This window comes from Miniopterus schreibersii (assembly GCF_964146895.1).
Source record: "Miniopterus schreibersii genome assembly, chromosome: 4".
NCBI lineage: Eukaryota > Metazoa > Chordata > Mammalia > Chiroptera > Miniopteridae > Miniopterus > Miniopterus schreibersii.
Genome location: NC_138105.1, coordinates 28,565,432 through 28,589,215, shown reverse-complemented (window position 1 = coordinate 28,589,215; position 23,784 = coordinate 28,565,432). Strand labels below are relative to the sequence as shown.

The following is a 23,784-nucleotide window of genomic DNA, read 5'->3' as shown; positions in this document are numbered from 1 at the left end:
TTTTTTATAATTTCTATCTATCGATATTCTGTGTTTGGTGAGACCTCGTTTTCATGTTTTGTTTTTTAGTCCTTTACATATGGATTCCTTTAGTTCTTTTAACATATAACATCTCATTTAAAGTCTTTGTCTAGCCCTGGCCAGTGTGGCTCAGTTGGCTGGGCGTCCTCCTGTGCACCAAAAGGTTGCCAGTTCCATTCCTGATCCCCAGTCAGGGCACATGCCCAAGTTGTGGGCTCAAGCACCAGTAAGGGGTGCAGGAGGTAGCCAATCTCACATCGAGGTTTCTCTCTTCCCCTCTACCTAAAAATGTTTAAAAATTGTAATAAAATAAAGTCTTTGTCTAATAAGGCCAACAGCTGGGCTTTCTCAGGGACAGTTTCTTTTGTTTGTTTTCCCTCACCACCCACACATATGGGCCATGCTTTCTTCTTTCTTTTGTGGACAAAAAAAAGGTGCTCCAATAAATCATAATTTCCTAACTGGCCAGTTCTTGGTAGGTAGTCACATCCAGGCCTATAACTTTTTTTTTCTTTTTTTTCTTTTTTTGCCAATAACTTCTTTAGCAAAGATTTAAGCAAGCCCTGCCCATTGTTCTTGTGCATCTAAGTTAAGACACCTTTGAAATGCCAGAAGTAATTCCCCTTGACCACATCCCGGAGAGCACATAATCTTGTTCTGGTAGGTTTGGCTCGGTGGTTGGAGCATCAGTCCTCTAACTGAAGGGTCCCAGGTTCAGTTCCAGCCAGGGGCACATACCTTGGTTGCAGACTGGATCCCCCGGTCAGGGTGCATTCGAGAGACAACCAATCAATGTGTCTCACATCAGTGGCCTTCCCTCTTCTCTGTCTCCCCCCCCTTCCATTCCATTCTCTCTGAAAAGCAACGGATTGGATGAGGATTTTTTTAAAAAGCATATAATCTTGTTAACTATCCTATAATCCAATCCCCACTTACTTTCTCCCACCTTCATGTAATCTTTATATTCCCTTAATTTATTTTTTTAATAAAAGTTATTTATATGTTTTTTGTTCATCCTCACCTGAGGATACTTTTTTCATTGATCCTTAGAGTAGAAGGGAGAGATAGAGACACATCGATGTGAGAGAGACTCATCAATTGGTTGCCTCCCACACCCGCTCCAACTAGGGCCAGGGATTGAACCTGCAACCCAGGTACATTCCCTTGACCGGGAATCAAACCCTCGATCCTTCAGTCCGCAGGCTGACGCTCTAACCACTGAGCCAAACCTGCCAGGGCTCCCTTAATTTCAAATGCATAAACTGCAAAATGGTTATTCTCTTGAGCATTTGAGATCTTGTTTTCTGGCAATTGTCAGTTTTGGCTCAAATAAACTCATAAAAATTCTCTACAGCCCTGGATGGGTGGTTCAGTTGGTTAGAGCATCATCCCAATGTGCTGGGGTTATGGGTGCGATCCCCAATCAGGGCCTGTGTGGGAGTCAAGCCGTGAGTGCATAGGTGAAACAGCAAATCAATGTTTCTCTCTCCCCGCCTTCCTCTAAAATCAAAAAATTATAAATTCTCTACAGGTTTGGACATTTTCTTACATCAACACTTTGCATGTTTCAGTTTTCTGTTGAAACTGAACATTTTAAATAATATAATGTGGCAACTTTGGAAATTATATTACCTCCTCATGGTTTATTTTGTTCTTTGTATAGTGCCTTTTTTGAACTAATTCTGTAGTCTGTGTTCTTTGTCATGCATGCATTTTACAACTCTGTCTTAGCCTTTCCTTCCTCCTCCTTCGGGCCTCAAGGTAGCCAGTGGTGAGAGTTTAGAGCTTTTCAGGTCTTTCCTGAACATGAACTTAGCATTGGGAATGAGCATATCCCTTAACATATGCATGGCTTTCTAGATTTCTAGGACTCTGTCAAAGCTTTTGTTCATTTTCTTTCTATTGTCCCTCTGGGGTTATCTTGGGGGATCTGTTGTGCTAGTTGAGCATCTTGGCCAGGTCATAATTCTAAACCAAGATACTCTACCTTTTAACAAGTTCATGGTTAATAATATACAATAAGTTTCAATGCATCCTGTGTCCATTCCACACATAATTTGTTTTGGACATATCAGAAAGCTGCCTCACAGCAGAATCACCTGGGTAGCTTTTTGGGACCTCAAGTATGGGACTCTGCATACAAATTTTCAAGATAATCTTCCCATGCACCAGGAGTATAGCCGATTCAATTCCCGGTTAGGGCACATACCTGGATTTCAGGCTTAATCCCCAGTGGAGGGCTTCCTGTAGGCAGCAGATTGATATTTCTCTCTCATCAATGTTTTTCTCTCTCTCCCCCTCTCCCTTCCTCTAAAATCAATAAAAAGGCATTAAAAAAAAAAAAAAAAAAAGACTGACAATTCCAAATGTTTTTAAGGACATGGAACTACTGGAATTTCATAGACTAATGTTGACAAAGTAATGGTACCACTACTTTGAAAAACAGTTTCACAGTTTTTTGTAAAATTAAATATATATTTGTCACATAATCCAGCAGTTCCATTCCTAGGTATTTACACAAGAGAAATGAGAACATATGTTTACAAAAAGACTTGTTATAAGTGTTAATAACAGTTTTATATTCTTAATAGTCAAAAATCAAAATAACCCAAGGGTTTATCAATAGATTAGATAAATTATGGTATGTACATACAATGGAATACTATGCAACAATAAAATGAACAAACTACTGATACTACAATATGGATAAATTTCAAAAACATTGAACAGAAGAAGCAAGGCACAAAGGCATGCATGTTCTGTGATTCCATTCATATGCCATTCTGGAAAAGGCAAAACTGTAGTGACAGAAATCAAGTCAGTAGTGGACCAGTAGTGGAGGGGAGCACAAGGAACTCTGGAAAGTGATGGAAATGTTTTGTGTCCTCATTGTGGTGGAGACTCTACAGTTTTACACATTTGTCAAATCATATTAAATTATAGTCATGTACCACAAAATGATGTTTTGGTCAACAACAGATACATTGTTGATGTAAGGACATCTGAACCTATATAGAATTTTTATAAAAAATTATTTGAGCCCAGCCAGCATGGCTCAGCGGTTTAGCATTGACCTAGGATCAAGGTTTGATTCCCAGCCAAGGCACATGCCCAGGCTGCAGGCTCAATCCCCAGCAGGGGTCATGTAGGAGGCAGCCAATCAATGACTTTCTCTCATTGATGTTTCCATCTGTCTCTCCCTCTCCCTTCCTCTCTTTGAAATCAATGAAAACTTGTTTTAAAAACAAAATTTGAGCCCTAGCCAGTTTGGCTCAGTGGTTGGAGTATCAGTCCTCAGATAAAAGGGTCCTAGGTTCGATTCTTGCCAAGGGCATGCACCTCGGTTGCAGGTTCAATTTCTGGCCCCAGTTGGGGTATGTGGGGGAGGCAACCAATTAATGTGTCTCTCTCACATCAATGTTTCTCTCCCCAACCCCACTCTCTCTGAAAAGCAATGGAAAAAAATCCTCAGGTAAAGACTAAAAACAAAATTTTGAGCCAAAATTATATAAATGTCTAACCACTATGCTTAAGCTAATATAAAATAATATTTAATGTCACCTGGAACTAACAAAATAATATTTAATGTCAACTGTAATTGAAAAATTAAAGTAACAAAGGTGAAAAAATTATTTGAGCCAAACAGAGGCAACACCCGGGAGCAAGATCTCAACAGAATGAGAAAAGTGCTTCCAAGAATAGCATCTTGCAGCTTTTGTGCATTTGCTTTTTGTGTGTTTTTTAATTTATCTTTATTGTTGAAAGTATTACAGGTGTCCCATTCCCCCCCCCATTTGACCCCCTCTCCCTCACTCCTACCCCCTCCCCAGGCCTTCACCCCATCATTATCTGTGTCCATGGGTTATCCATATATGCATATAACTTCTTTGGTTAATCTCTTCCCACCCTCCACCCCTCTTCCCTCTGAAATATGATCGTTTGTTACATGCGTCAGTGTCTCTGGATGTATTTAGTTCGTTAGATTCTTTTGTTCATTAGCTTCTTGTTAAAGAAGACCCTTCAACATTTCCTGTAGTGCTATTTTGGTGGTGGTGAACTCCTTTAGCTTATCCTTGTCTGAGAAGCTCTTTACCTGACCTTCAGTTCTAAATGATAACTTTGCTGGGTAGAGCAATCTTGGTTGTAGTTCCATGTTTTTCATCACTTTGAATATTTCTTGCCACTCCCTTCTGGCCTGCAAAGTTTCTGTTGAGAAACCAGCTGACATTCGTATGGGTGCTCCCTTGTAGGTAACTAACTGCTTTTCTCTTGCTGCTTTTAAAATTCTCTCTTTGTCTTTAACCTTTGGCATTTTAATTATGATGTATCTTGCTGTGAGCCTCTTTGGGTTCCTCTTGTTAGGGACCCTCCGTGCTTCCTGGATTTGTAAGTCTATATCCCCAGGTAGGGGGAGTTTTCAAATAGGTTTTCAATTTCTTGCTCTTTCCTCTCCTTCTGGCAACCCAATAATACGAATGTTGGGCCTCTTAAAGTTTCTGGATTCTTTTTTCCTTTTGCTCTTCTGTTTGGGTGTTGTTTCTTTATGGTCCAAATTGCTGATTTGATTCTCAGCATCCTCTTCTCTACTGTTAATTCCCTGTAAATTGTTCTTCATTTCAGTTCATGTAGCATCAATTTTCTCAATTATTTTCATCATACTCTTACTAATATCCTTGAGCATCCTTATAACCATTATTCTGAACTCTGTATCTGTTAGCTTGCTTGGATCTATTTCATTTCATTCCTTTTCTTAAGATTTCTTCTGTTCTTTCCTTTGTCACATGTTTCTTTGCCTCCGCATTTTCGCTGGTTCCTAGTATTTGTTTCTATGAATTAGGTAGAGCTGCTATGTCTCCTGGAATTTGTAGAGTGGCTTTGTGTAGTAGGTGTCCTGCATGGTCCAGTGGCTCAGCCTCCCCAGTCACCTGAGCTGGGCCTTCTAGGTGCTCCCCTTTGTGGGCTGTGTGCACTGTCCTGTTGTAGTTGATCCTTGGTTGCTATTGGCGTCACTGGGAGGAACTGACCCCCAGGCCAATCAGCTGTGAGGACCAGCTGCAACTACAGCCAGAGAGCTGCTGTGCTGTAGACACCCCTATGGAGCAGAATTTACTTCAGTGGAGCTTTGGTGGTCCCCAAGTACGCCCCTTGAGTGTGTCACTCGTGGATGTGGTAGGGTTGTAATCTAGTGTGGTCGAGTCTGACCGCCAGATGCACTGTCTCTGAGGCCTCCTGGGAGGTGCAAAGTCAGCCTCTGCCAGTGCCTTGCCCAGGGCCACCCAGCATGAGCTACACAGCAAACCGTAGTTGGCTGCTACTTGTGCTGGGCTTGGAGGTGTCCAGGAGAGGCCAAGCTGTGAGCCAATACAGGCTGCCACTAGTCCCAGGCCTGGAGCCACTTATCAAGCCATATGGGGGACGCTGCTGCTTGTTTGAGAGATTTTAGGAAAGTCCTAAGCATGAGGCTTGAGAGGCCACTTGCCCAGAAAAGCCACTGGAAATGGCCTAGATGAGCCTGCAGGTGGGGAGGGGCGGGGGGGTCAAAGGTGTAAGCCAGGTGCTGGCAATTCAAATATGCCGCCTGCCTGCTGGCTGTGTGTGGGGAGGACTCGCCAAAGGAGCAGTGGCGTCCGCCAGCTCTTCTGCCTGGTAGAAAGCTGCCCCTCCAGCTCTCGCCCTGATTTCAGGCAGGTTAGTTCACCCCCGAGTGTCCCAGGACCTTTCAAGCTGCTGCCCGGCGCTGGGCTCAGACGGAGCGCGTCCGAGTGAGTCCATGCGCGGGCCCTTTAGAGGAGCTGCTGGGGCTCCCGCAGCCTCCGAGACCCTCAGCCACAGTCCCCGCTGGTTTCACAGCCTGGAGTTGTGGGGACATCTCTTTCGGGCCCTGGAGCTCTGGGCTGGGGTCTGCTGTGGGGCTGGGACCCCTCACTCCTCCGGGAAACCCCCACCGCCAAGATTCCCCCCTGGGTTTAAACCGTGGCACCGAGTGTGGGCCCACGTCCGTGTCTCTGCGATTCAGTCCCGATGCCCCCCCCCCCAGTCTCCCTCCCTCCTCCTACCGCTCTCGATGCTCCTTCAGTTCCCTGGTTGTAGGGCTTCTGTTCAGCCAGATTTCAGGAGGCTCTGAGTGATGGTGGTTCTGTATTTTAGTTGTAATTTTGATGTGGTTGCGGGAGGCAGCGGGTGCAGCTGTTACCTACGCCATCTTGTTTCCTCCGGGATGTTGTGCGTTTGAATTAGAGAGGGAACTAAGGAAAATCACATGAAGGTGGGAGAAAGCAAGGTGAGGACTTGATTACAGGATAGTTAAGATTATGTGCTTTCTTGAGAGTGGTTTATTTCAAAGGTGTGTTAACCTAGATGCACAGAAACAATGGACAGGGCTGACTTAAAGCAAAGGTAAACCTTTTACTAAAGAAGTTTTAGGCCTAGGGCATGAATACCCACCAAGACCTGCCCAGTTAGGAATTTGTCATCAGATCACCAGGTTACTTCCAACAGAACCCATTTTTCATCCACAGCATATAGGACGATGGTCCCATAAGGTTATAGTGGAGCTGAAAAATTCCTATTGCCTAGTGATGTCATAGCAATTGTAAAAAACATATTATATAGATACTTAAAATTGTATTACAATTGCCTACTGTATTCAGTACAGTAATATGCTGTAAAGCCTTGTAGCCTAGGAGCTACAGGGGAAAAGAATGTCACCCCAAAATATGTTTCTTTGGCATAAGAATTATTTGAGCCTGGTTAATTTTAAGAAACAGCAGATTTGGGAAAAGCTCTGAAAACCAAGTAGAAGTGACCCTTTTGTAAGCTACAGTTATAAGGGAAATCCATTTCTAAGGGTGTCTCCCTCTCTGTACCAAGAAGGGATGACCTTATCTCTAGAAACTCTTATCAGTGCAGAAGGAAATAACTTAAATCTGCATAACCTTACCCTGGTTTACTGTGCTTTTCCTGGTAACCCCCCTTAACTGGCTTCCCCCACCCCGGCATCTTTTGTCTGCAGCTGGACATGGTATTTAAGGTGGTGGTGGTCAACCATTTTGGCAAGTTACTCAGTTTTCCTGGGTCTCTCCTCCATATATTAAACTTTTGTTTGTTCTTCTCCTGTTCATGTCTTTTGTCACAGGTTTATCTCCATCAGGAACACAGAGGGTAGAGGGAAAGTTTTCTTTCCTTATAAAGCTATAGGCTGTATCATATAGGTGTGTGTAAGTGCACTCTATTTAATGTTCACATGACAAATCACCTAAGTTAAGTGGTGAACAACTGTATACACTTTAAATATATACAGTTTGCCCAGCCGGGCGTGGCTCAGCAGTTGAGCATCGACCTAGGATCCAGGTGATCAGGGTTCGATTCCCGGTCAGGGCACATGCCCGGGTTGTGGGCAGCCGATCAATGACTCTCCCATCATTGATGTTTCTCTCTCTCTCTCTTCCCCTCTCTGAAATCAATAAAGATATACTTAAAAATAAATACATATATTCAGTTTATTGGATGTAAACTATACCTCAAAAAGTATTTTTTAAGATCTAGTTTGAGGAAAAAAGAGGGTACAACACAAAAGTAAAAGAAAAAAGGTGGTCTGCAGGAGAAACACTTGCTTCTTGCTCTCTACGGTGCATGTCCCCATTCACACCACCCACAGGGCCAGGGTAGCCAGGTAGGCCAGGTTTAAGTCAAAAATTCCTATTTTTGTACAAAGTCTCTTAAAGCATTAGCACCTAACTCAAAACGTTTAATGCCACACAAGCCAAACAATGGATCCTCGGGCCACACATGGCTCACAGGCCAGCTGTAGCCTGTGCCCTAAAATCTGTCCTGGGTTCAGCCAGCAGAGCCATGAGCTCAAACCACACAGAGTGGCTTTTCCTGGGTGACTCTGGCATATTGCTCTTGATCTCCTTGGAGTTGATGGGAATGGTCCAATGCATAGGGCCCCAAAGCCTCCAGAACAAAACCAGCTCTGTGGGAATGTATATAGTACAGCTGTTTTCTCTGACTCTGTATCTTCTCAGAGTGCACCTCTGGGGGTACCTGACCTGGGTTACAGTCACATTAGCACTTGGAAAGGCAAGTACAACCCACAGGGGCTCCATTTACTGCCCAGCACTCTGAATCCTGAGGGATTAGAGCCTGTGCTCTTATCACTACCCGTGGAATGTGTGGGGCAGTTCTGCTGCCCTCACCTTCTCTGAACATGGCCTGCTCTGGTGGTCGTCTGACATGCTCTTTGCCCCTGGCTCAGTTTGCAGGCAGCCCAGTGTCCTGTGCAGTGGGGCTGGCCGTCCTTGACGTCTTAGAGAAGGAGCAGCTGCAGGCTCACGCAGCCTGTGTGGGCAGCTTCCTGATGGAGCTCCTCGGGCAACAGAAAGCCAAACATCCCATCATCGGGGACATCAGGTGAGGCTGAGAGCAGCAGTCATTATCCACACCAAGCACCTGCAAGAGGCCTGGAGACATTCCATCTTTTACCTCCTAACCACCAGGGTGATGGGAGTTTTACTCTCCACTCCACAGGGGAAGAACTGAAGCACTGAGGGGCTGTTGCCTAAGATGGCCCTTCTGAGGGGAAAAGCCAGGATCAAGTAGCTCTGACCCCCCCCCCCTTTCCCCTGTCCACTGAGGGCCCCTCCCAATTGTAGTTACTTCCTACACACACACACACCCCACAACCACGTTCCTGTGGCTCTCTGTCTCCCCAGGAGACACAGGTACAAGCCCTGGTGGACTTTCCAGTGGGGCTTGGTTGAGACCCAGGCAGAGGGCAAGGCCCGTGATCCCTCAGGCCTGAACTCTTGAGATGTTGTCTTCTGCTCTAGGGGCGTCGGGCTCTTCATTGGTGTGGATTTGATCAAAGATGAGGCCACAAGGACGCCAGCCACCGAAGAAGCTGACTACTTGGTATCCAGGTACTTTTTCTTCAAACAAGTTGCCTTTGCAGTGTCTAGGGCTCTGATAGGGAAGGAGCCTTCCTCTTGCCTCTCCTTCCGTCCACCGTGCACTCTGGGCCTCTGAGAGGAGAAGGGGTGGCCAATTTGTGCATCCCTTTGACTGAGGTCCACAGATAGAGAAAGTGACTTAAGGTCTGTACCCAGTGCCTGGCAGCAAAGGTTTCAGATAGGCACGGACCACTGCCAGCCTGAGCACCACCTCTGCCAAGATGCCAGGCTCTCAGACCCTGGCTGCCCAAGGAAAGCAGTTTCTCCAGGGCCACACCAGGGAGATGGACAGGACTCCTGCTTCTTGTCTGGGTAGAATGTATCTAGATGGAGCATAGCATCTCAGGACTCAGAAGCCCCCACCCAACCCAGTTCACATTTTTCACTTAAACCCTGGCAAGACCCCAGCCTCAGGACCCTTCCCCCCTTGTTATTTCCTTTTATCTCTATTCCTCACTCCTTTTCCCCACCTCAGAAAACCCTTGGGAAATGTCTATCATTCTTTTTGGAATTCACGTAAACAGTTTGAATTAATGTAAAAATACTTCCCTCCATACAGTTTTGGGACTGACCCTTCCTCCCCTAAGTGACCAGTTCTGCCTCCCCTCTGCTGGTCAGGGACATCTGCCCACTCACCTGCCCCATCCCCCGCCCCCCTAGCCTCCAGACTCAGGAATCTAGCATGGCCCATGGGAAGGAGAGAGGCAGATCTGAGGCCCAGCCTATTTTCCTCTGTCTCACAGCTAAGAAACTGGTATCAAGGATGGGTGTTCTACCTGCAGTCACCCTGCTAGTAGGTGACAGAGCTAGATTTGAAGTCCAGACCTTATTCTCTCTAGCAATGCCATAGTCAGGGACACCGTGGCTCCTGACAAATAACAGAATAAGTAAAAAAGGAATGGGAGTGGAGGTCTGAGTATAAAAGCAATCATGTCAGACCCCTTCTCTCAGTGGCCAAAATACCTTCCTAGGTTTTTGTGGGCCTTTTTGAGAGAGAAAAGCTAATTTGTTGTTCCACTTATGTATTCACTAGCTGGTTCTTATATGTGCCCTGACTGGGGATCAAGCCCGCAACCTTGGTGTATTGGGGCAATGCTCTAACCAACTGAAGTTACCTGGCCAGGGCACCTTCCTAGGTTAAGTCTAACTGTGGAATATTAAAAGTGATTATGTACCAATGATATTAAGTAGGGTAAGGTTATCCTAAAAAGAACTGGAAATGAAAACTGACAGTGCTGTCTGGGATTGCAAGATTACCTGTGCACACAGAGCAGGGGAAGTTACTGAAGCTAGGTGAGAGTACATGGGGTTCATTGTACCACTCTGTAATGTTGAACATTTTCCATACGTATACAAAGCATACATACATATACATTGTAGCCCTAGGGCTAGTGTTGGCTTAGAGGAGACTGGGACTCCAGGGACAGATGAGACTACGCCCCTGCTCCAAGGGGCAGCAGGCTCAGATGGACACCCCACATGGGCCATCAATGCCAGGACACAAAGGGCAGGCATGAGGTTTGTGGGTTTTTTAAAAATATATCTCTATTGATTTCAGAGAAAGGAAGGGAGAGGGCAAGAGAGTTGAAACATCAATGATGAGAGTTGTCATTGATCAGCTGCCTCCTGCACACCCCCGACTGGGGATTGAGCCCACAACACAGGCATGTGCCCTGACTGGGAATCAAACTGCGACCTCCTGGATCCTAGGTGAATGCTCAACTGCTGAGCCACGCCTGGCCAGGCACGAGTTTTGCAAGACGTAGCCAGTGCTGTCCTGGGGGGAACTGACCTGTGGAGGGCGGGCTCCAAGAGCAGTGTGGCTGGAGCCCTAGCCAGGCCAAGGCCAGGCTCAAGAAGGCCTTGAAGGCCGTGTGAAGGGTCCTGGGATGGTGGGGAGCAGGGCCTTGCTGTTCTGTCCTATAGGCTGAAGGAGAACTACATTTTGCTGAGCACTGATGGCCCTGGGAGAAATGTCCTGAAGTTTAAGCCCCCAATGTGCTTCAGCTTGGACAATGCACAACACGTGGTAGCAAAGCTGGATGCCATCCTAACTGGTAAGTGTAAAGCCCAAGGGACAGCTGACCATGTCCCTAGAATCCAACCTGGATCCAGAAGCCAGGATCATCCAGTGTGCCCAGGGAATGGGTTCAACAGCTGAGCTGGGTGTCCTCTGGACAGTGCAAGGAGCTTAAGTGGAGAGGGGTCATACTGGCCCAGGTTTCCATTTCTGTCTGTGCCTGGTGGGGCTTCCCAAGCACTGTGTAGGTGAGAGCCAGGCTACCACCCATCCTGCCTGAGCAGGCTCCAGTGTGAGATGCAAGACAAAGGAAACCACACTTGGGCTTATGAGCCCGGCCATCAGAACTACACCTCATTATGTGGCCTAAAAGCAACTGTGAAATATAGATGGCAGAAGTGCTTTACTTGAGGCTAGAGGTCACCAACAGCTGAGTGGCTGAAATGAGATTTACACCCAGATTGAACACAAAATGAAATTCCTCTCCACAGTCTCAATCACCTAGGAACAGCAAGGTCAGCCCAGGGTTCTCCCATAAACCTATTAACAAGGAAATCCTTAATTACCAATCTAGACATATAATGCACTGAGGCTGTGCTTGTGCATGTAAGAGCTCTGGGCAGGGGGCAGGGCTGTGTCCCCTAGATTGGCAAAGTCATGTCTCTTGGTAGAGATCAGAGCAGCCCCTCCCTGTCCTCTTCCTCTGGGCTATTTCACTTCTGTACAAAATTGGGAGGTGGTAAACTGGGTGAGGTGGGGCACACAACTGGCTTAGGTTTCTTATATAGAGGAGCCTCCAGTTGAATCTGGAATTCTTGGGCAACTTGAGGGTTGGCTTTTTCCTTTGGGGAAACTGTTGCTGACCCTGTGGCTGGTGGTGCATGCATGTGTAAAGGGTGGGCCCAATCTCCAAATTGCCTTCCAAGAAGCTTAAGACACTAAAGGCAGGAGGGGCCTTAAGGAGAAGAGAAAGGTTAACCAATTTGGGTGGCTCTTGGGTCTTTTTCAGAAATGGAAAGAAAAGTGAGAAGTTGTGAGACACTAAGACCCCGGCCCCGTGGCAGCCCTGCTGAGTCATGTCCTTCACTAGGTGAGTGGGCCACAACTGGGTTCCTGAAAACAATTAGCAGTGGCTCCTGTACTCCTCAGCAAGACAAGTTTATGTAAATTTTGTTTCAAGTGATGTCCCCTTTTCACAGGTTACTTTCAACAGGTTAGTTTCAACATTGGGAGGCTCTGGCTACCTTGGGCTCTCTCCACCCACCCCCCACCAGAAAATCTCCAACACTGTTTGCATTTGATGGCTGGGGCAAGAGGACAAGAGCAGCCACTTCCTTCTCGGGAGTGAGGCGAAAAAAAATTCCTTTATGGGGCATCCACCTAGAGCCCAATAGCCTCTTGCCACCAGACTTTAGGTGTTCCAATCCAGAAGCACATAGGTGCTGCCAGAGCAGGCTATTACATTTCAACCAGGAGGGGGCACACTTAAATGTAGGTTCACTGTCCTGCTGGAAGACAGAACCCCATTTTCATTGGTAAGTTAAGGTGTTCCAAGGTGCCTCAGAATCATTGCCCTGGTAGTAAATAGCATCCCTGCTGTAGTCTTCACCCCCCATGAACAGCTGCCTTAAACCTCCAGCCATTTCCTTCCTTTAAAAGGGCCCAAGACCTATGCAAGGCTTTTCCCTCCCCCTTTCACCGCATATCCCACACTCACCCAGGCTTGGGGGTTTTTACATTTTTATTTCAAAAGCTTGGATAGCTTCAATATCCAGGTCGTGGCAAAATCAGGACACGTGTAAAATACCTTACAATACATTAGATTCCCAAAAGGTACCAAAAAGTACAGTAAAATTAACACTTCCATTACAGGAAATGTATGACACAAATAATATAAAATTAAAAGGTGAAAAAAGGTGACACTGGTTTCCTAAGATAGACTTCTTTACAACCAGGGTCCACAGGTCCAGGCTGCAGAGTGGCAGCAGGAAATGGACCCTCCCACCTGGTTCTGGGTAACCCGGTAATAAAATCAGCCCACAAAGCCGCTCTGGCCTCTGAGACACCACACGCTGCCTAAAACAACTAGAGCTCTGGAAATAGTAAACAAGAGAGTGATTTCCAGGGGGGAAATTTTAAATAAGATGCACATGGGACAGGCCATAGAAAGTATGCCAAGTTAAATTTGGTACATAATTGTTTGTGTTCACTCAGTATCCAAACAAAGCGTGTGCGGTCAGACGGGCACTCTTGCTGAAGCCTCAGTATGGCTTGTAGTTATTCTGATGGCCACCACGTCGCTGGCTCTTCCCGTAATTCGTACTACCCTGACCTAGGGACAAGAACAACAATGATAGCAGCTAGATTTATTGAACATTTATCCCTGTGCCAGGCGCTTAGCTCAAATCCTCACCAGAGTCAACACCCCTGGGGCAGGCTACAAAGCCCAGCCCCTCTGACTCCAAAAGCCCCTGCTGCCAGTGGCCCCTGCACTATCTGTCCTGCCTCCCGGGTGGGTGACTGGATGGGGCCTCCCTCTCTCCTACTTACTGTAGTCGTAGCCGGGGCCGTAGCCGTAATAGCCATAGGGCGAGTAGTCGTAGCCGCCATAGCCGGGCCCGTAGCCCTGCTGGTAGCCGTAGCCCTGGTTCCAGTAGTTGCCGTAGCCCTGATTCCAACTCTGACTCTGACCTGTGGGGGGAGCAGGGCACAGGGGCCCATGGACCATTTAGCACACGCAGGAGCTAGGATGGAGGAAATCCTGCCCTTTGGGTGGCGGGGTTACTATGGCAACTCAAGAGGTAGAAGCCAAGGGGCTGCTGTCCTGGTATACAGGGCCCTGAGCCTGACCCTGCACTTAAGACCCAAGCTACAGAGGTGAAGGCCAGAACAGAATACTAACTTCACTAGGGGCCAAAGAGGCAGGAACTCACTCTCACTCAGATCACCCTCTTATCACCCCCACCCTCCCTGACAGCTTGGCCTTAAAAAAGATTAAGAGTTCAGGCTTTGGAGTCAGAGGGGCCTACAGTGGAAGGAGATAAAGCGCCTGGCACAGCCCTGCCCTACCTTCTGCCCACCCACCCATGGGTGGACCAAGACTCAGGACAGCCACAGAGCCCATCAGGCCCCCCTACCCCTCAGTGCAATGCAAACGCCCCACTGCCCTGGGGCCCCAGACCACATGGGAAATATGGGCTCTTCCACTTCAATCAGCAGCAGCACGGCCTGGACCCAGGAGAGCCATTCCTGTCCCTGCCCACCTTGCCACACCAGAGGCCAGACTGAGTACCTAAGAGGCACGGAAGCTCCATGCAGGCAGGGAAACCAGACCCATATTCATCTAGGTTCCACTCACCTCCACTTCCGCCACCACCACCACTGCCTCGATTCCCTCGGTTGCGGTTTCCACGGCCCCCAGAGCCATACTGCTGCTGTTGATAGACCTTTCTAGGCAGAGCCACCTTGATTTCACACTAAAAGCCAAGAGGACAGGAAGTGAGGCCACTGGGACAAGTTCCAGGGAGGGACTATGCACAAAGAGCTTCATTTACAAACATTCAGATGGCAGATCTGGTCCATCTTCTCAACAAAATATGCTAAGGTGGGAAACCACATTTGGGGTAGAAGCTCTGAGAACCACAACTAAAACCTAGACAGACCAAGATTCACACTGGGGCCTTTTTGGCTCAAACCTTTCCCCAGAAAATGTACTAAGGATGGGATGATGGACACAAACCCAGGGTTAGGGCAGCTCCATGTTTAACAATTGGGAGGAGAGGGACAACTGGGCCAATGCCAGCCCAGTATAGCAAAGCATACAAACTGTCAGGTCTGGTACCACCTTGGTCCTACTAAGCAAAGGGATCAGAGGAGACTTCCCAGAAGTGGGCTGTAGAGAATAAGGCCACTTTCTGATTTTATTTTACTTTTTTACAGGGAAAAAAATGAAGCATCCCACTGAAATGTATAGTGATGACCCTGACTTCCAACTTACAGAGGAAGAAAGCCACTGAGGCTCAGGGCAGGGCTTGCCTGAGGCCATACTGCTAGCCCCATCCCTACCCCAACCACTGCTCAGTAGTTGAGATGGGCCAAAAGCCTATGTCTATGTCCCCTCAGGGCACAGAGTCAATTTCTGCTTTGCTCAAAAACCTGCCCATTGACAGTGGAGGAAGGGTCAAACAGACCTTCCAATGCTCCTGCTAAAATAAATCAGAAGTGTATTTTTAAAAGAAAATCCCTAACAGAAACAAAATTTAAAGATAAAAATAAAGCCCTGGCAGGTGTGGATACTCAGGGGTTGATTCCAGATCAGGGCACAGGCTCAAGTTGCCAGCTCAATCCCCCATGGAGAGTGTGCGGGAGGCAGCAGACTGATACCTCAAAAAAAATATATTTAAACCTTAAAAAATGAAAAACAAAAACACTCTCCCTCCAGAGCCTTTCATGCCCCCCCTTACACACACATACCACCCCCTTACCTTTGCCTTTCCCTCTCCTAAATTGCTTCTGTAACTTGTTTCCTGAACTACACAGCCCAGCTGGCTCACTTCTACCTTTTTAACTTTCTAAATAAACTTTCTTACAATTTGAAAACAATAAAAAGTAAAAATAAAGTACCCTGACATACATTCTGCCCCCAACAAGGACCAATAAAAAAAAATTCCACATGTGTCCCCATACAAGCATACTTCTATAGAAAAATGACAAATTACCCCCACCAGTGATGCAATCTGATGTTGTTTACCCTACTGAATTAATATACAACTAAATACACTATTTCAAGACCACTGCCAGCAGTTTGACTAGTGCTGCCCTAAAGGCTTCCTGCCCATTTCTCTTTATAGCAGGAAAAAAAAAGGCCTGTGTCACTATCCACTGAGCTAACGGATGTCTTATCCAAATGCCATATAGGATCCACTCTCATTTTACATGAAAATTAAGAGCCCAATCCAATTCCAAATTCCCAGCCAGGACACTCAATTTTCCAGGAGCCCCACCCTACCTGTCCAACCTTATCTGGCTCCCACTCCAGAGACCAGAGCCTGTCACACCCTGCCACACCCTCAACTCCCAACTGTCACCTGGAGACTACTTAAAGCCATACTACCCTCTCTCTGGACCAGAGTTCGGGGGTAACAGCTGCACTTCTCACTTCCACTCATTTGAATGCAAAACTGGCGCAGAATATAAATGAGCCAAGACTCTGGGAGCTCTTTGGAAAGGATCTTACTGGGATGGGGTTAACTAAACCAGTGTCCAAAGGGGATGGAGATGAATAAAGATTTGGTTGTGCGCGGCCGGGCATGGCTCAGCTGTTGAGCGTCGACCTGGGATCCAGGCGATCAGGGTTCGATTCCTGGTCAGAGCACATGCCCGGGTTGTGGGCTCGATCAATGACTCATCATTGATGTTTCTATCTCTCTCCCTCTCCTTTCCTCCCTCTGAAATCAATAAGGATACATTTAAAAAAAAAAAAAAAAAAGATTTGGTTGTGGCAGCAATAAGACAAAAGCTCTGCAGCAGTTTCTATAGCAAGAAAGACTTCACCAGGGGAAGAAACCAGTGAATGGCAGAAGTTCTAAAATCTTTGAGAACTATAGGCCTTAGACTCTAGATTCAGAACTTTATCTCTAGTTTTAAATCAGGAATCGGACTACTCAGCATGCTACTCTCCTGCCTTCCTCACATTGTTTTTACTGCCAGTACTGTCAGGCTAGCAGCTCCTTGAAGGGCAGGACCATCTGCCCCCTAATCAGGGCAGCAGACCTGCAAAAAAACAATGAGCTCTCACTACCCTGGAGAGCTCTTAAGAGGCAGCCCAACCCCTAGGCCACACCTGCACGGGCTAACCCTCCCTTGGCAAGAGGCCAAACAGAACTGGCGACACCTTACCTTACTTCCACTGATGGTGTGGAACTTTTTCTCTAGAACCTTCTTCACAGGTTCTTCCTCTTCTTTAAAGGTGATGAAAACAAAGCCTCGTCTTTTGTTTGACTTTGGATCCATTGGAAGATCAATGGCCTCAATCTGTAAACACAGGCAAAGTTCAGGACCAGTAGTAGCTCTTCAACTCCAGGGACCATAGGAAACAATAAAATAGCCTTGCTGAGGAGAGGAGGGTTCCAGTCAGTCAAGAATGTCAAGGACCAGGAAGGATACCTCAGGACAGATAACAGGACACACACTAACCTCCCCAAACTCTCCGAAGTACTCTCTGATTTTCTCCTCAGTGGCTTCAGGATTCAGACCCCCCACAAAAATTTTCTTTACAGGCTCCTTCTTCATGGCCATGGCCTTTTTAGGGTCAATGACACGGCCATCCAGCCTGTGCTCCTTCTGGTCTAGGACCTGTTCCAACAGAAGGAAGTTGGGTTCTAAGTCAGCAGCATGACCCTGAACAAGGCTCTTCTCTTTGAGCAATGCAACCCCTGTGTACAAAGGTACACAAAATGTGTTTCATCCCCTCCAAACTCTACCCCCAACATGACTTTCCAACCCAACCTTCAAACTACTGCTCATTAACATATAACAGTCCTCACCCCCACCTCCGACTTTTCCCATGCTGTATTGTACACTGCCTCTACCTGCCTAGGCAGTCCCAGTTTAAAGCCTATCTCCGGAAGTTAAAGCAGCAGTGATTAACAGCACAGGCTGAAACTGGGCTGCTAGGGTCGAAATCCTTACTCCACTACACTTTACCTGTGTGAACTCTTCTACTTAAACTTCTGAGCCTTAGTTTTCTGTAAAATGAAGCTAAAATAATGCCTATCTCATAGCAACCTTGGAGACTCTACTAGTCCTCACAATGAAGTGTCTGCAGTATCCAAAATAGGTACAGAAAGCCAATAAACATTCACTACCATCTTCCTGGACCACTCCAGTCCATAATCACTACCTCACTTTTTTCAAAAACAGGAACAAGGAGCTGCTTTTCCCAAAGCATTCAACCATATGCAGAACACACAAGTTAACCATGCACTAAGAATGGTGTCCTTATAATAATATACTGCTGATATAAAGTATCCAGCTTACCTTCTCCACACTGGCTGCATCTTTGAAGAGAATAAACCCAAACCCTCTTGACCGGCCAGTGTTGGGATCCATTTTTATTGTACAGTCAACGACCTCTCCAAATTTGGTAAAATAATCCTTTAGGTCCTTTTTGCTGGTATCCCAGCTAAGGTGACCAACGAACATTTTTCTGAAATGGTAGGGTGAGACACAAGGCAACAAGTCTTACAAGAAAGCTATGATTTTAGAATTGGCCCTGGCAAATCTTTCACTGAAAATATTATAAAGCAAGCCACCATCTAAAACAAAGCTCTACCCCTTGAGCCCCCCTAAGGGATCTATCCTTGGAAGATGTTAAATCTCCACTACTCTCCCAAACTCAATCTTGATTGACCTAACAAAGTTCCAGGAGACAGCATGCCTAGACTGGGCAAGGGAAAGGAAGGACAACCTGGCCCCCTAAGGGTACAGGCTCTGAGCGCTCACAACTGGAAGCAATTTGTGTAACAACCATGAACCAAAAGGCTATCCTCACGGCGTCTCCGCCACTTCCGAAAATTCACTCTAGAGGAACTCGAAGCTTCCGGGTGCCGAGACCGTAACTCCGCCCTCCGCAGGAGGCGGAGGAAGGAGGACACGGCCCGGGCACCCGCCAACTCCGCCCACGCGCGGCCCAGACCGGCTCGGTCCCGGGTTCCAGCGCACTCCCCTTCCGGGCGCCCGGCCCGTCCCTGGCCCAGCGCGAGAGGCCCCGGGGCGGCGCCAAAGTCGACCCAACAAACTCCTACAAACTCGAGCGCTAGCCGCGGCGCTGCGGGTGGGCGCGGAGAACTGGTGCGCAGCCCCAGCCGCCCGCCCCTCCCCCCGCCGCGTGGCGCCAACAAAAGGCAGCCCCGGAACAAAGGCGACGTCCTGTCGGCCCGCGGCCGCACCTACCCCGCGTCCTCCTCTTCTTTGCTGGCGTTGATCTTGTCGCCCTCGGCGCCGTTCTGGTTGCTGGCCTGGGGCGCCGCGTTCCCGCCTCCCGCGCCCGCCGCGGCCCCGCTGCCGGGCCCGGCTGGCGACTCGCCTTCGGGGGCGGCCTCGTGCCCGTTCTCGGTGGCGCCCGTCGTCTCCATGAGCTGCTCCTCACCCGCTTCCGACATTAGACCGGGGCGCGGCGGCTCCTGCAACGAGCGACCACAGCACGTCAGGCCCGCGCGGCTCCCACCGCCCGCCCCCCGCCGCCCGCGGCCGGCCGCTCACCTCGCCGCCGGTGACGCCGCGAGGCCGGCTCGTCCCCACCCGTCGGGAAGGTGCCGCGGGACTCGGCCGCGCTCAAGTTCGCGCTGCCCAGTCTCCCTCCGTCCGCCAACGGAGCCGCCGCAACCTCGCGGGCTCCTCTTCGATCACCGCTGCACGGAACCCACCGACCAAAAGACTCGCCAGGGCCCGCACAGTGCCACCGCCTGACAATGCCGACTCGTGGCGCTCTTTATAATGCCGGAGCTAGGGGGGCGCCGACCTCGCAACAAGACCCATGCTCATTGGCTGCGCCCGCCCGTCACTCAACCCTGCACCGGCGTCCCATTGGCCACGTCGGCGCGCGCACGCTAGATCCAGGCGGGCTTTGTCCTCATTTTAGAACCCGCGCGAGCCTGGGCCCTGCGGAGCGTTCGTTGCCTGATGGAACGACGTTCATTTTTGCAGGCCGAGGCCCGAGACGTCCCCTCCGCCCTCTTAGGCCGCCGTCTCTCTCCTCGGTGCCTTCAATTCCAGCATCGACAGCCTCGGCCACCCCATTCCCCCAAAGAGGAAAGTGGGCTCGAACAAGTCTTGCAAACCAAGGTCGCCCGGCTGGAAGTGGCAGAACCCGGCCGGGCTGCTGAGCTTGGGCGCGTGGAGTCCCCCAAGGTCCTCTGCACGGCTCGGAGGGAGTTTGATGCAGCTTGCCCTCCGCCTTGACCTTGGTGCCCTCAAGGCCCCGCGCTCCCGCCCTTTCTGCGGCCTCCCGCAGTAGGGAAGAGCGGGCAGGGGGAGGAGTCCTCCAGAGATCTAGTGCCTACCACTGACCAGGATGTGGCGGGAGAAAGGGTGGGACCAGGTGCTCCACAATCTTAGGTCGCCTGACACCACCTCGACAACTGGCATCGCGTTTATACTGTGATTACTTTTTTTTTTTTTCATTTAAGTTAGTTCAGTTATTTTTGCTGAAGTTTAATTTTTAAGAAAAATACACCACAAACATGGGATCATGAGGGTGGGGTGGGGGGGGGAGTTCTCTAGTTCTGATATAGAAAACCCCTTAACATTATCTCCTTGACAACCAAATTTGAAAGGCCTGCATAATCTCATGATTCCTTTTATTCATATGGGTGATGGGTCCCAAATGGACCAGCATTACAACCTCTGCCGCCTGGGGATCACCAATCAGAACACAAGTAGCTGACGTTTACCCGCTGGATTCCTGCAGCCAGAGCCAGTGTGGCCGGCGAGGCCTCTGTTTTCTCATCTGGCCTCCTTACAGCCCTATGAAAGGCACTACCATCACCAGTTTATAAATGAGAACACTGAAGCCCAGAGCCTTGAGCCACAGTTTACTCCCCTATCCAGCCAGCCAATGAGTCGCCTTGAGAATGAAAAATGTAACAATTTTACATTTGGAAAAAATAATCAACTTAAGAAAATCTGAAGATTTGGCCACACTGCACTGCATTCCCCCCAAGGTATCAATCAACCAGAGCTGGGGCACTCACCCTCGGATGAGAAAATGCCCTCTGGTTCACCCAAAGACCCACCTGACCGCTTCAGGCTAGGTTCCATAACTGGAATTCACACATATCCATAAACCTTGATCATGTACTGATCTGGCTTGCAGTGAAATCCAGAACAAACTCACCGCCCCATCTCCACCTAAGCCCTCTCCCACCCACAGACATAAGGGCCAGGGATGTGGCTCACGGGAGATGATGGGTGCAGCTGCCCAAGCAATGAAGATAATTCAGGTGATTAAGTTCAAATAGTCTAAATGCAGCCACAGGGAGTAACTACTTGGGGACACAAATTCACTTAATCTGCCCTTGTCATGAGGATTCTTTTAGCACAACCTGGGAAACATTTTCAATGACATATCAAGTCTGAGGATAACAACATTCAGACCATGCTTCACAGTTTGCAAAATGCTTTCACCAACATGGCTTTCTTTATTGGAGCTTCAAAATTATGGAAAGTGCTTATCCATAATTTATAGAGGAAAATGCTGAAATCACACATCTAAAACTGTGGCCACAAAGCCAGCACTTCCAACTCCACATTGTTCCAGAGCTCCTGGCTACTGTAGGCTAAGGGGTTTCTGAGCTCCTGAGTTCCTTGGTCTGAATTAGATCTTGTGTCAGATTTAATTATTCTGAGGCTCAAATGAAGCAATGGCTTAGGAAATACAAACTATAAAGAACTACAGACCAGTGGGGGTCAGTCTTAGCCCAGAACGCTTTTATATTGCATCCAGGGGTATTTCTGACAGAGGCAGGGAACCAGGATACTGGAAGCAGCAGAAAGTCCCTTTGACACAAGGATCTCCATTCTTATTATTGGGTCTCAGCTACAGACCTAGACAATGAACTTTCATGACAATGAAGTTTTCAAATCAGCAAGGAGCCCAGTTACCACTGAAAGTCCCTTAAGAGGCCTATAGAGTATAGAGTACAGTTCCCTGGCTTTGAAGATACAGGTTGTCAGGCAATGTATGTATAAGAATGTGTGCAATCAGTCTAGAATAAAAAAGGACAGGCACAAAATGCATTTTCAAAGTTTTTAAAATTACATGAATTAATTTTGGCTGAGCCTGCAAAGTGGAAGTTGCAGGAGTTAACTACAAGTACTCTGTGACTGCAGTGGCCAAATCCCACCCAGACCACTTCCCACTCAGCTCCACAAGCTTCAGCTCCTCCGCTTCAGGGCTGACTCTGGCTCCAGCAGGAGGAAACTTTCTAAAATACAAGTCAGGTCTTGTCAAACTGTGTGAAAACCCTGGCTGGCTTCCCACTGCTCTGAGAATGAAATCCTAACCCTGAATACAGGTGAGAGAAACAACTGAGAGTCACAGAAATCCATGTCCCCCCCAAATAGATCGTGTTGCTGTGTGGTCTGTGAATGGAAGGGTCACTTCTGGGCCTGGGCAGTAAAGGCCAGGGCTTCCCCCAGACCTCCCTTCCCCTAAAGAGCACGTTCTGATGGTAGAGCTACAGTATGGAGAAGAGCTGTTCAACCCATGTCATACTTGCCATGAGCAAGAAAGGAATCTGTACTGTCAAGCCGCTAAGATTGGGGGGCTGTTATCTCTAATTGCAGCCTAGCCAAGCCTGACCATTCCACACAATTTATAAGGCCTGACATGAGCCACCCCAGCCATACCTTATGCCCACCCTTCACTCTAGCTGTGCTGATTTATTTCCTGGAACTCACCTGTATCCTTCTACATCTGGAGGTGCCTTTTCACCTGTTGTTCCCTCTATCTGGAATATTCTTCCCCAAGTTTCACCTGCCTACTTTACATATCTATTGTGGGTTGAATTGTGGGTTGAACACTTGTTCAAGTCCTAACCCCTGGTACCTGTGCGTATGACCTTATTTGGAAATAGGATCTTTGCAGATGCAATCAAGTTAAGATGAGATCAAACTAGAGTAGGGTGGGCCCTTAGACTGGTGCCTTATTAGAAGAAAAGACACCCATAGCTATAAACAAGGAAAATGTCATGTAATGACAGAGGCAGAGATTAGAGTGATGTGTCCACAAGCCAAGTGCCTTCGCCAGTTCCAGCTGCTAATACAGATTACCATAGACTGGGTAGCTTAAATAACAAGCATTTATTTCTTACAGTTCTGGAGGCTGGGAAGTCCAAGATCAAGGCACTGGCAGATCTGATGTCTGGTCAAAAGCTGTTTCCTAGTTTGCAAATGGCCATCTTTTCACTGTGTCCTCACCTGACAGAGAGGAAAGAGAAGGGAACTCTCTCTGGTCTCTGATAAACACTAATCCCATCATGAGGCCCCACCCTCATGACCTCATCTAAACCTAATTGCCTCAAAGACCCCACTTCCAAATACCATTACCTTGGGGATTAGGGTTTCAACATATGAATTTGAGGGAACACAGACATTCAGTCCATAGCACCAAAGAACACCAAGGATTACCAGCAACACCAGAAGCTAGGAGAGAGGCATGGAACAGATTTTCCCCTAGAGCTGCAGAGGGAGAATGACCCTGGCAACACCTTGATTTTGGACTTTTGGCCTCCAGATAATAAATTTCTGTTGCTGTACACTGCCCAGCTAGCGGTGCTTTGTTACAACAGCCCTAGCTCACTGATACATCTATCAGACTTCCGCTTCCTCCAGGAAGTGGTCTGTGATGCACCAAGAGAGTACAGACCACACAATATTGACACTGACCATGAGCTCAATGAGATCCTGCACTAGGTCTGTCCCCTTGACCTGACACCTCCAGCGGGCACCTCAATACCTGCAGAATGAATAAAAGATCTCTTAACTTAAGGTTACAAACTGGTTCCTTATGGGTCAGATCTGGCTCAGATGTGCTTGCTTGCCCTGCACAGTGTTTTCAACAACTTAAGAAATTATTTGCCAACATTTATGAAGTATAATATTTCTAAAAAGTGTTCTATTTCCAGTTACTTTTGGAAAATTGTTAGATGACACAGTCCCACATATCCACAGAAGCTGGGTGGGGCAGGTGCCGCCCAGCTCACCCCAGCCCCCACCAGGTCCTGTCATCTT

The 23,784-nt window shown here is 47.9% G+C and overlaps 2 protein-coding genes across 3 annotated transcripts in view; one reads left to right on the top strand and one right to left on the bottom strand.

The window, feature by feature from the left end:
- The window catches only part of PHYKPL (5-phosphohydroxy-L-lysine phospho-lyase), a 30,387-nt gene extending 14,087 nt beyond the window's left edge, over positions 1-16,300 (top strand). The window contains exons 9-13 of the mRNA XM_081137486.1: positions 8,279-8,433; positions 8,853-8,942; positions 10,899-11,029; positions 12,002-12,082; positions 14,932-16,300. Of these exons, the coding sequence (XP_080993612.1) occupies positions 8,279-8,433; positions 8,853-8,942; positions 10,899-11,029; positions 12,002-12,082; positions 14,932-15,008 (534 nt within the window). The 3' untranslated portion in view covers positions 15,009-16,300. The remainder of the gene's footprint in view (positions 1-8,278; positions 8,434-8,852; positions 8,943-10,898; positions 11,030-12,001; positions 12,083-14,931) is intronic.
- Positions 12,720-19,499, bottom strand: HNRNPAB (heterogeneous nuclear ribonucleoprotein A/B). Of its 2 annotated transcripts, XM_081137487.1 has the most exons (8): positions 19,255-19,499; positions 18,946-19,175; positions 18,031-18,199; positions 17,188-17,346; positions 16,891-17,025; positions 14,351-14,468; positions 13,543-13,683; positions 12,720-13,324 (listed from the first exon to the last, which is right to left on the bottom strand). In XM_081137487.1, exons 2-8 carry the CDS (start codon positions 19,152-19,154, stop codon positions 13,254-13,256), a joined length of 1,002 nt encoding a protein of 333 aa, XP_080993613.1. In that variant the 5' UTR covers positions 19,155-19,175; positions 19,255-19,499; the 3' UTR covers positions 12,720-13,253. The 2 variants fall into 2 exon arrangements, with proteins under 2 accessions (XP_080993613.1, XP_080993614.1); XM_081137488.1 differs by lacking the exon at positions 13,543-13,683 and having other exon boundaries at positions 19,255-19,478.
- Positions 19,500-23,784: the final 4,285 nt, after the last annotated feature.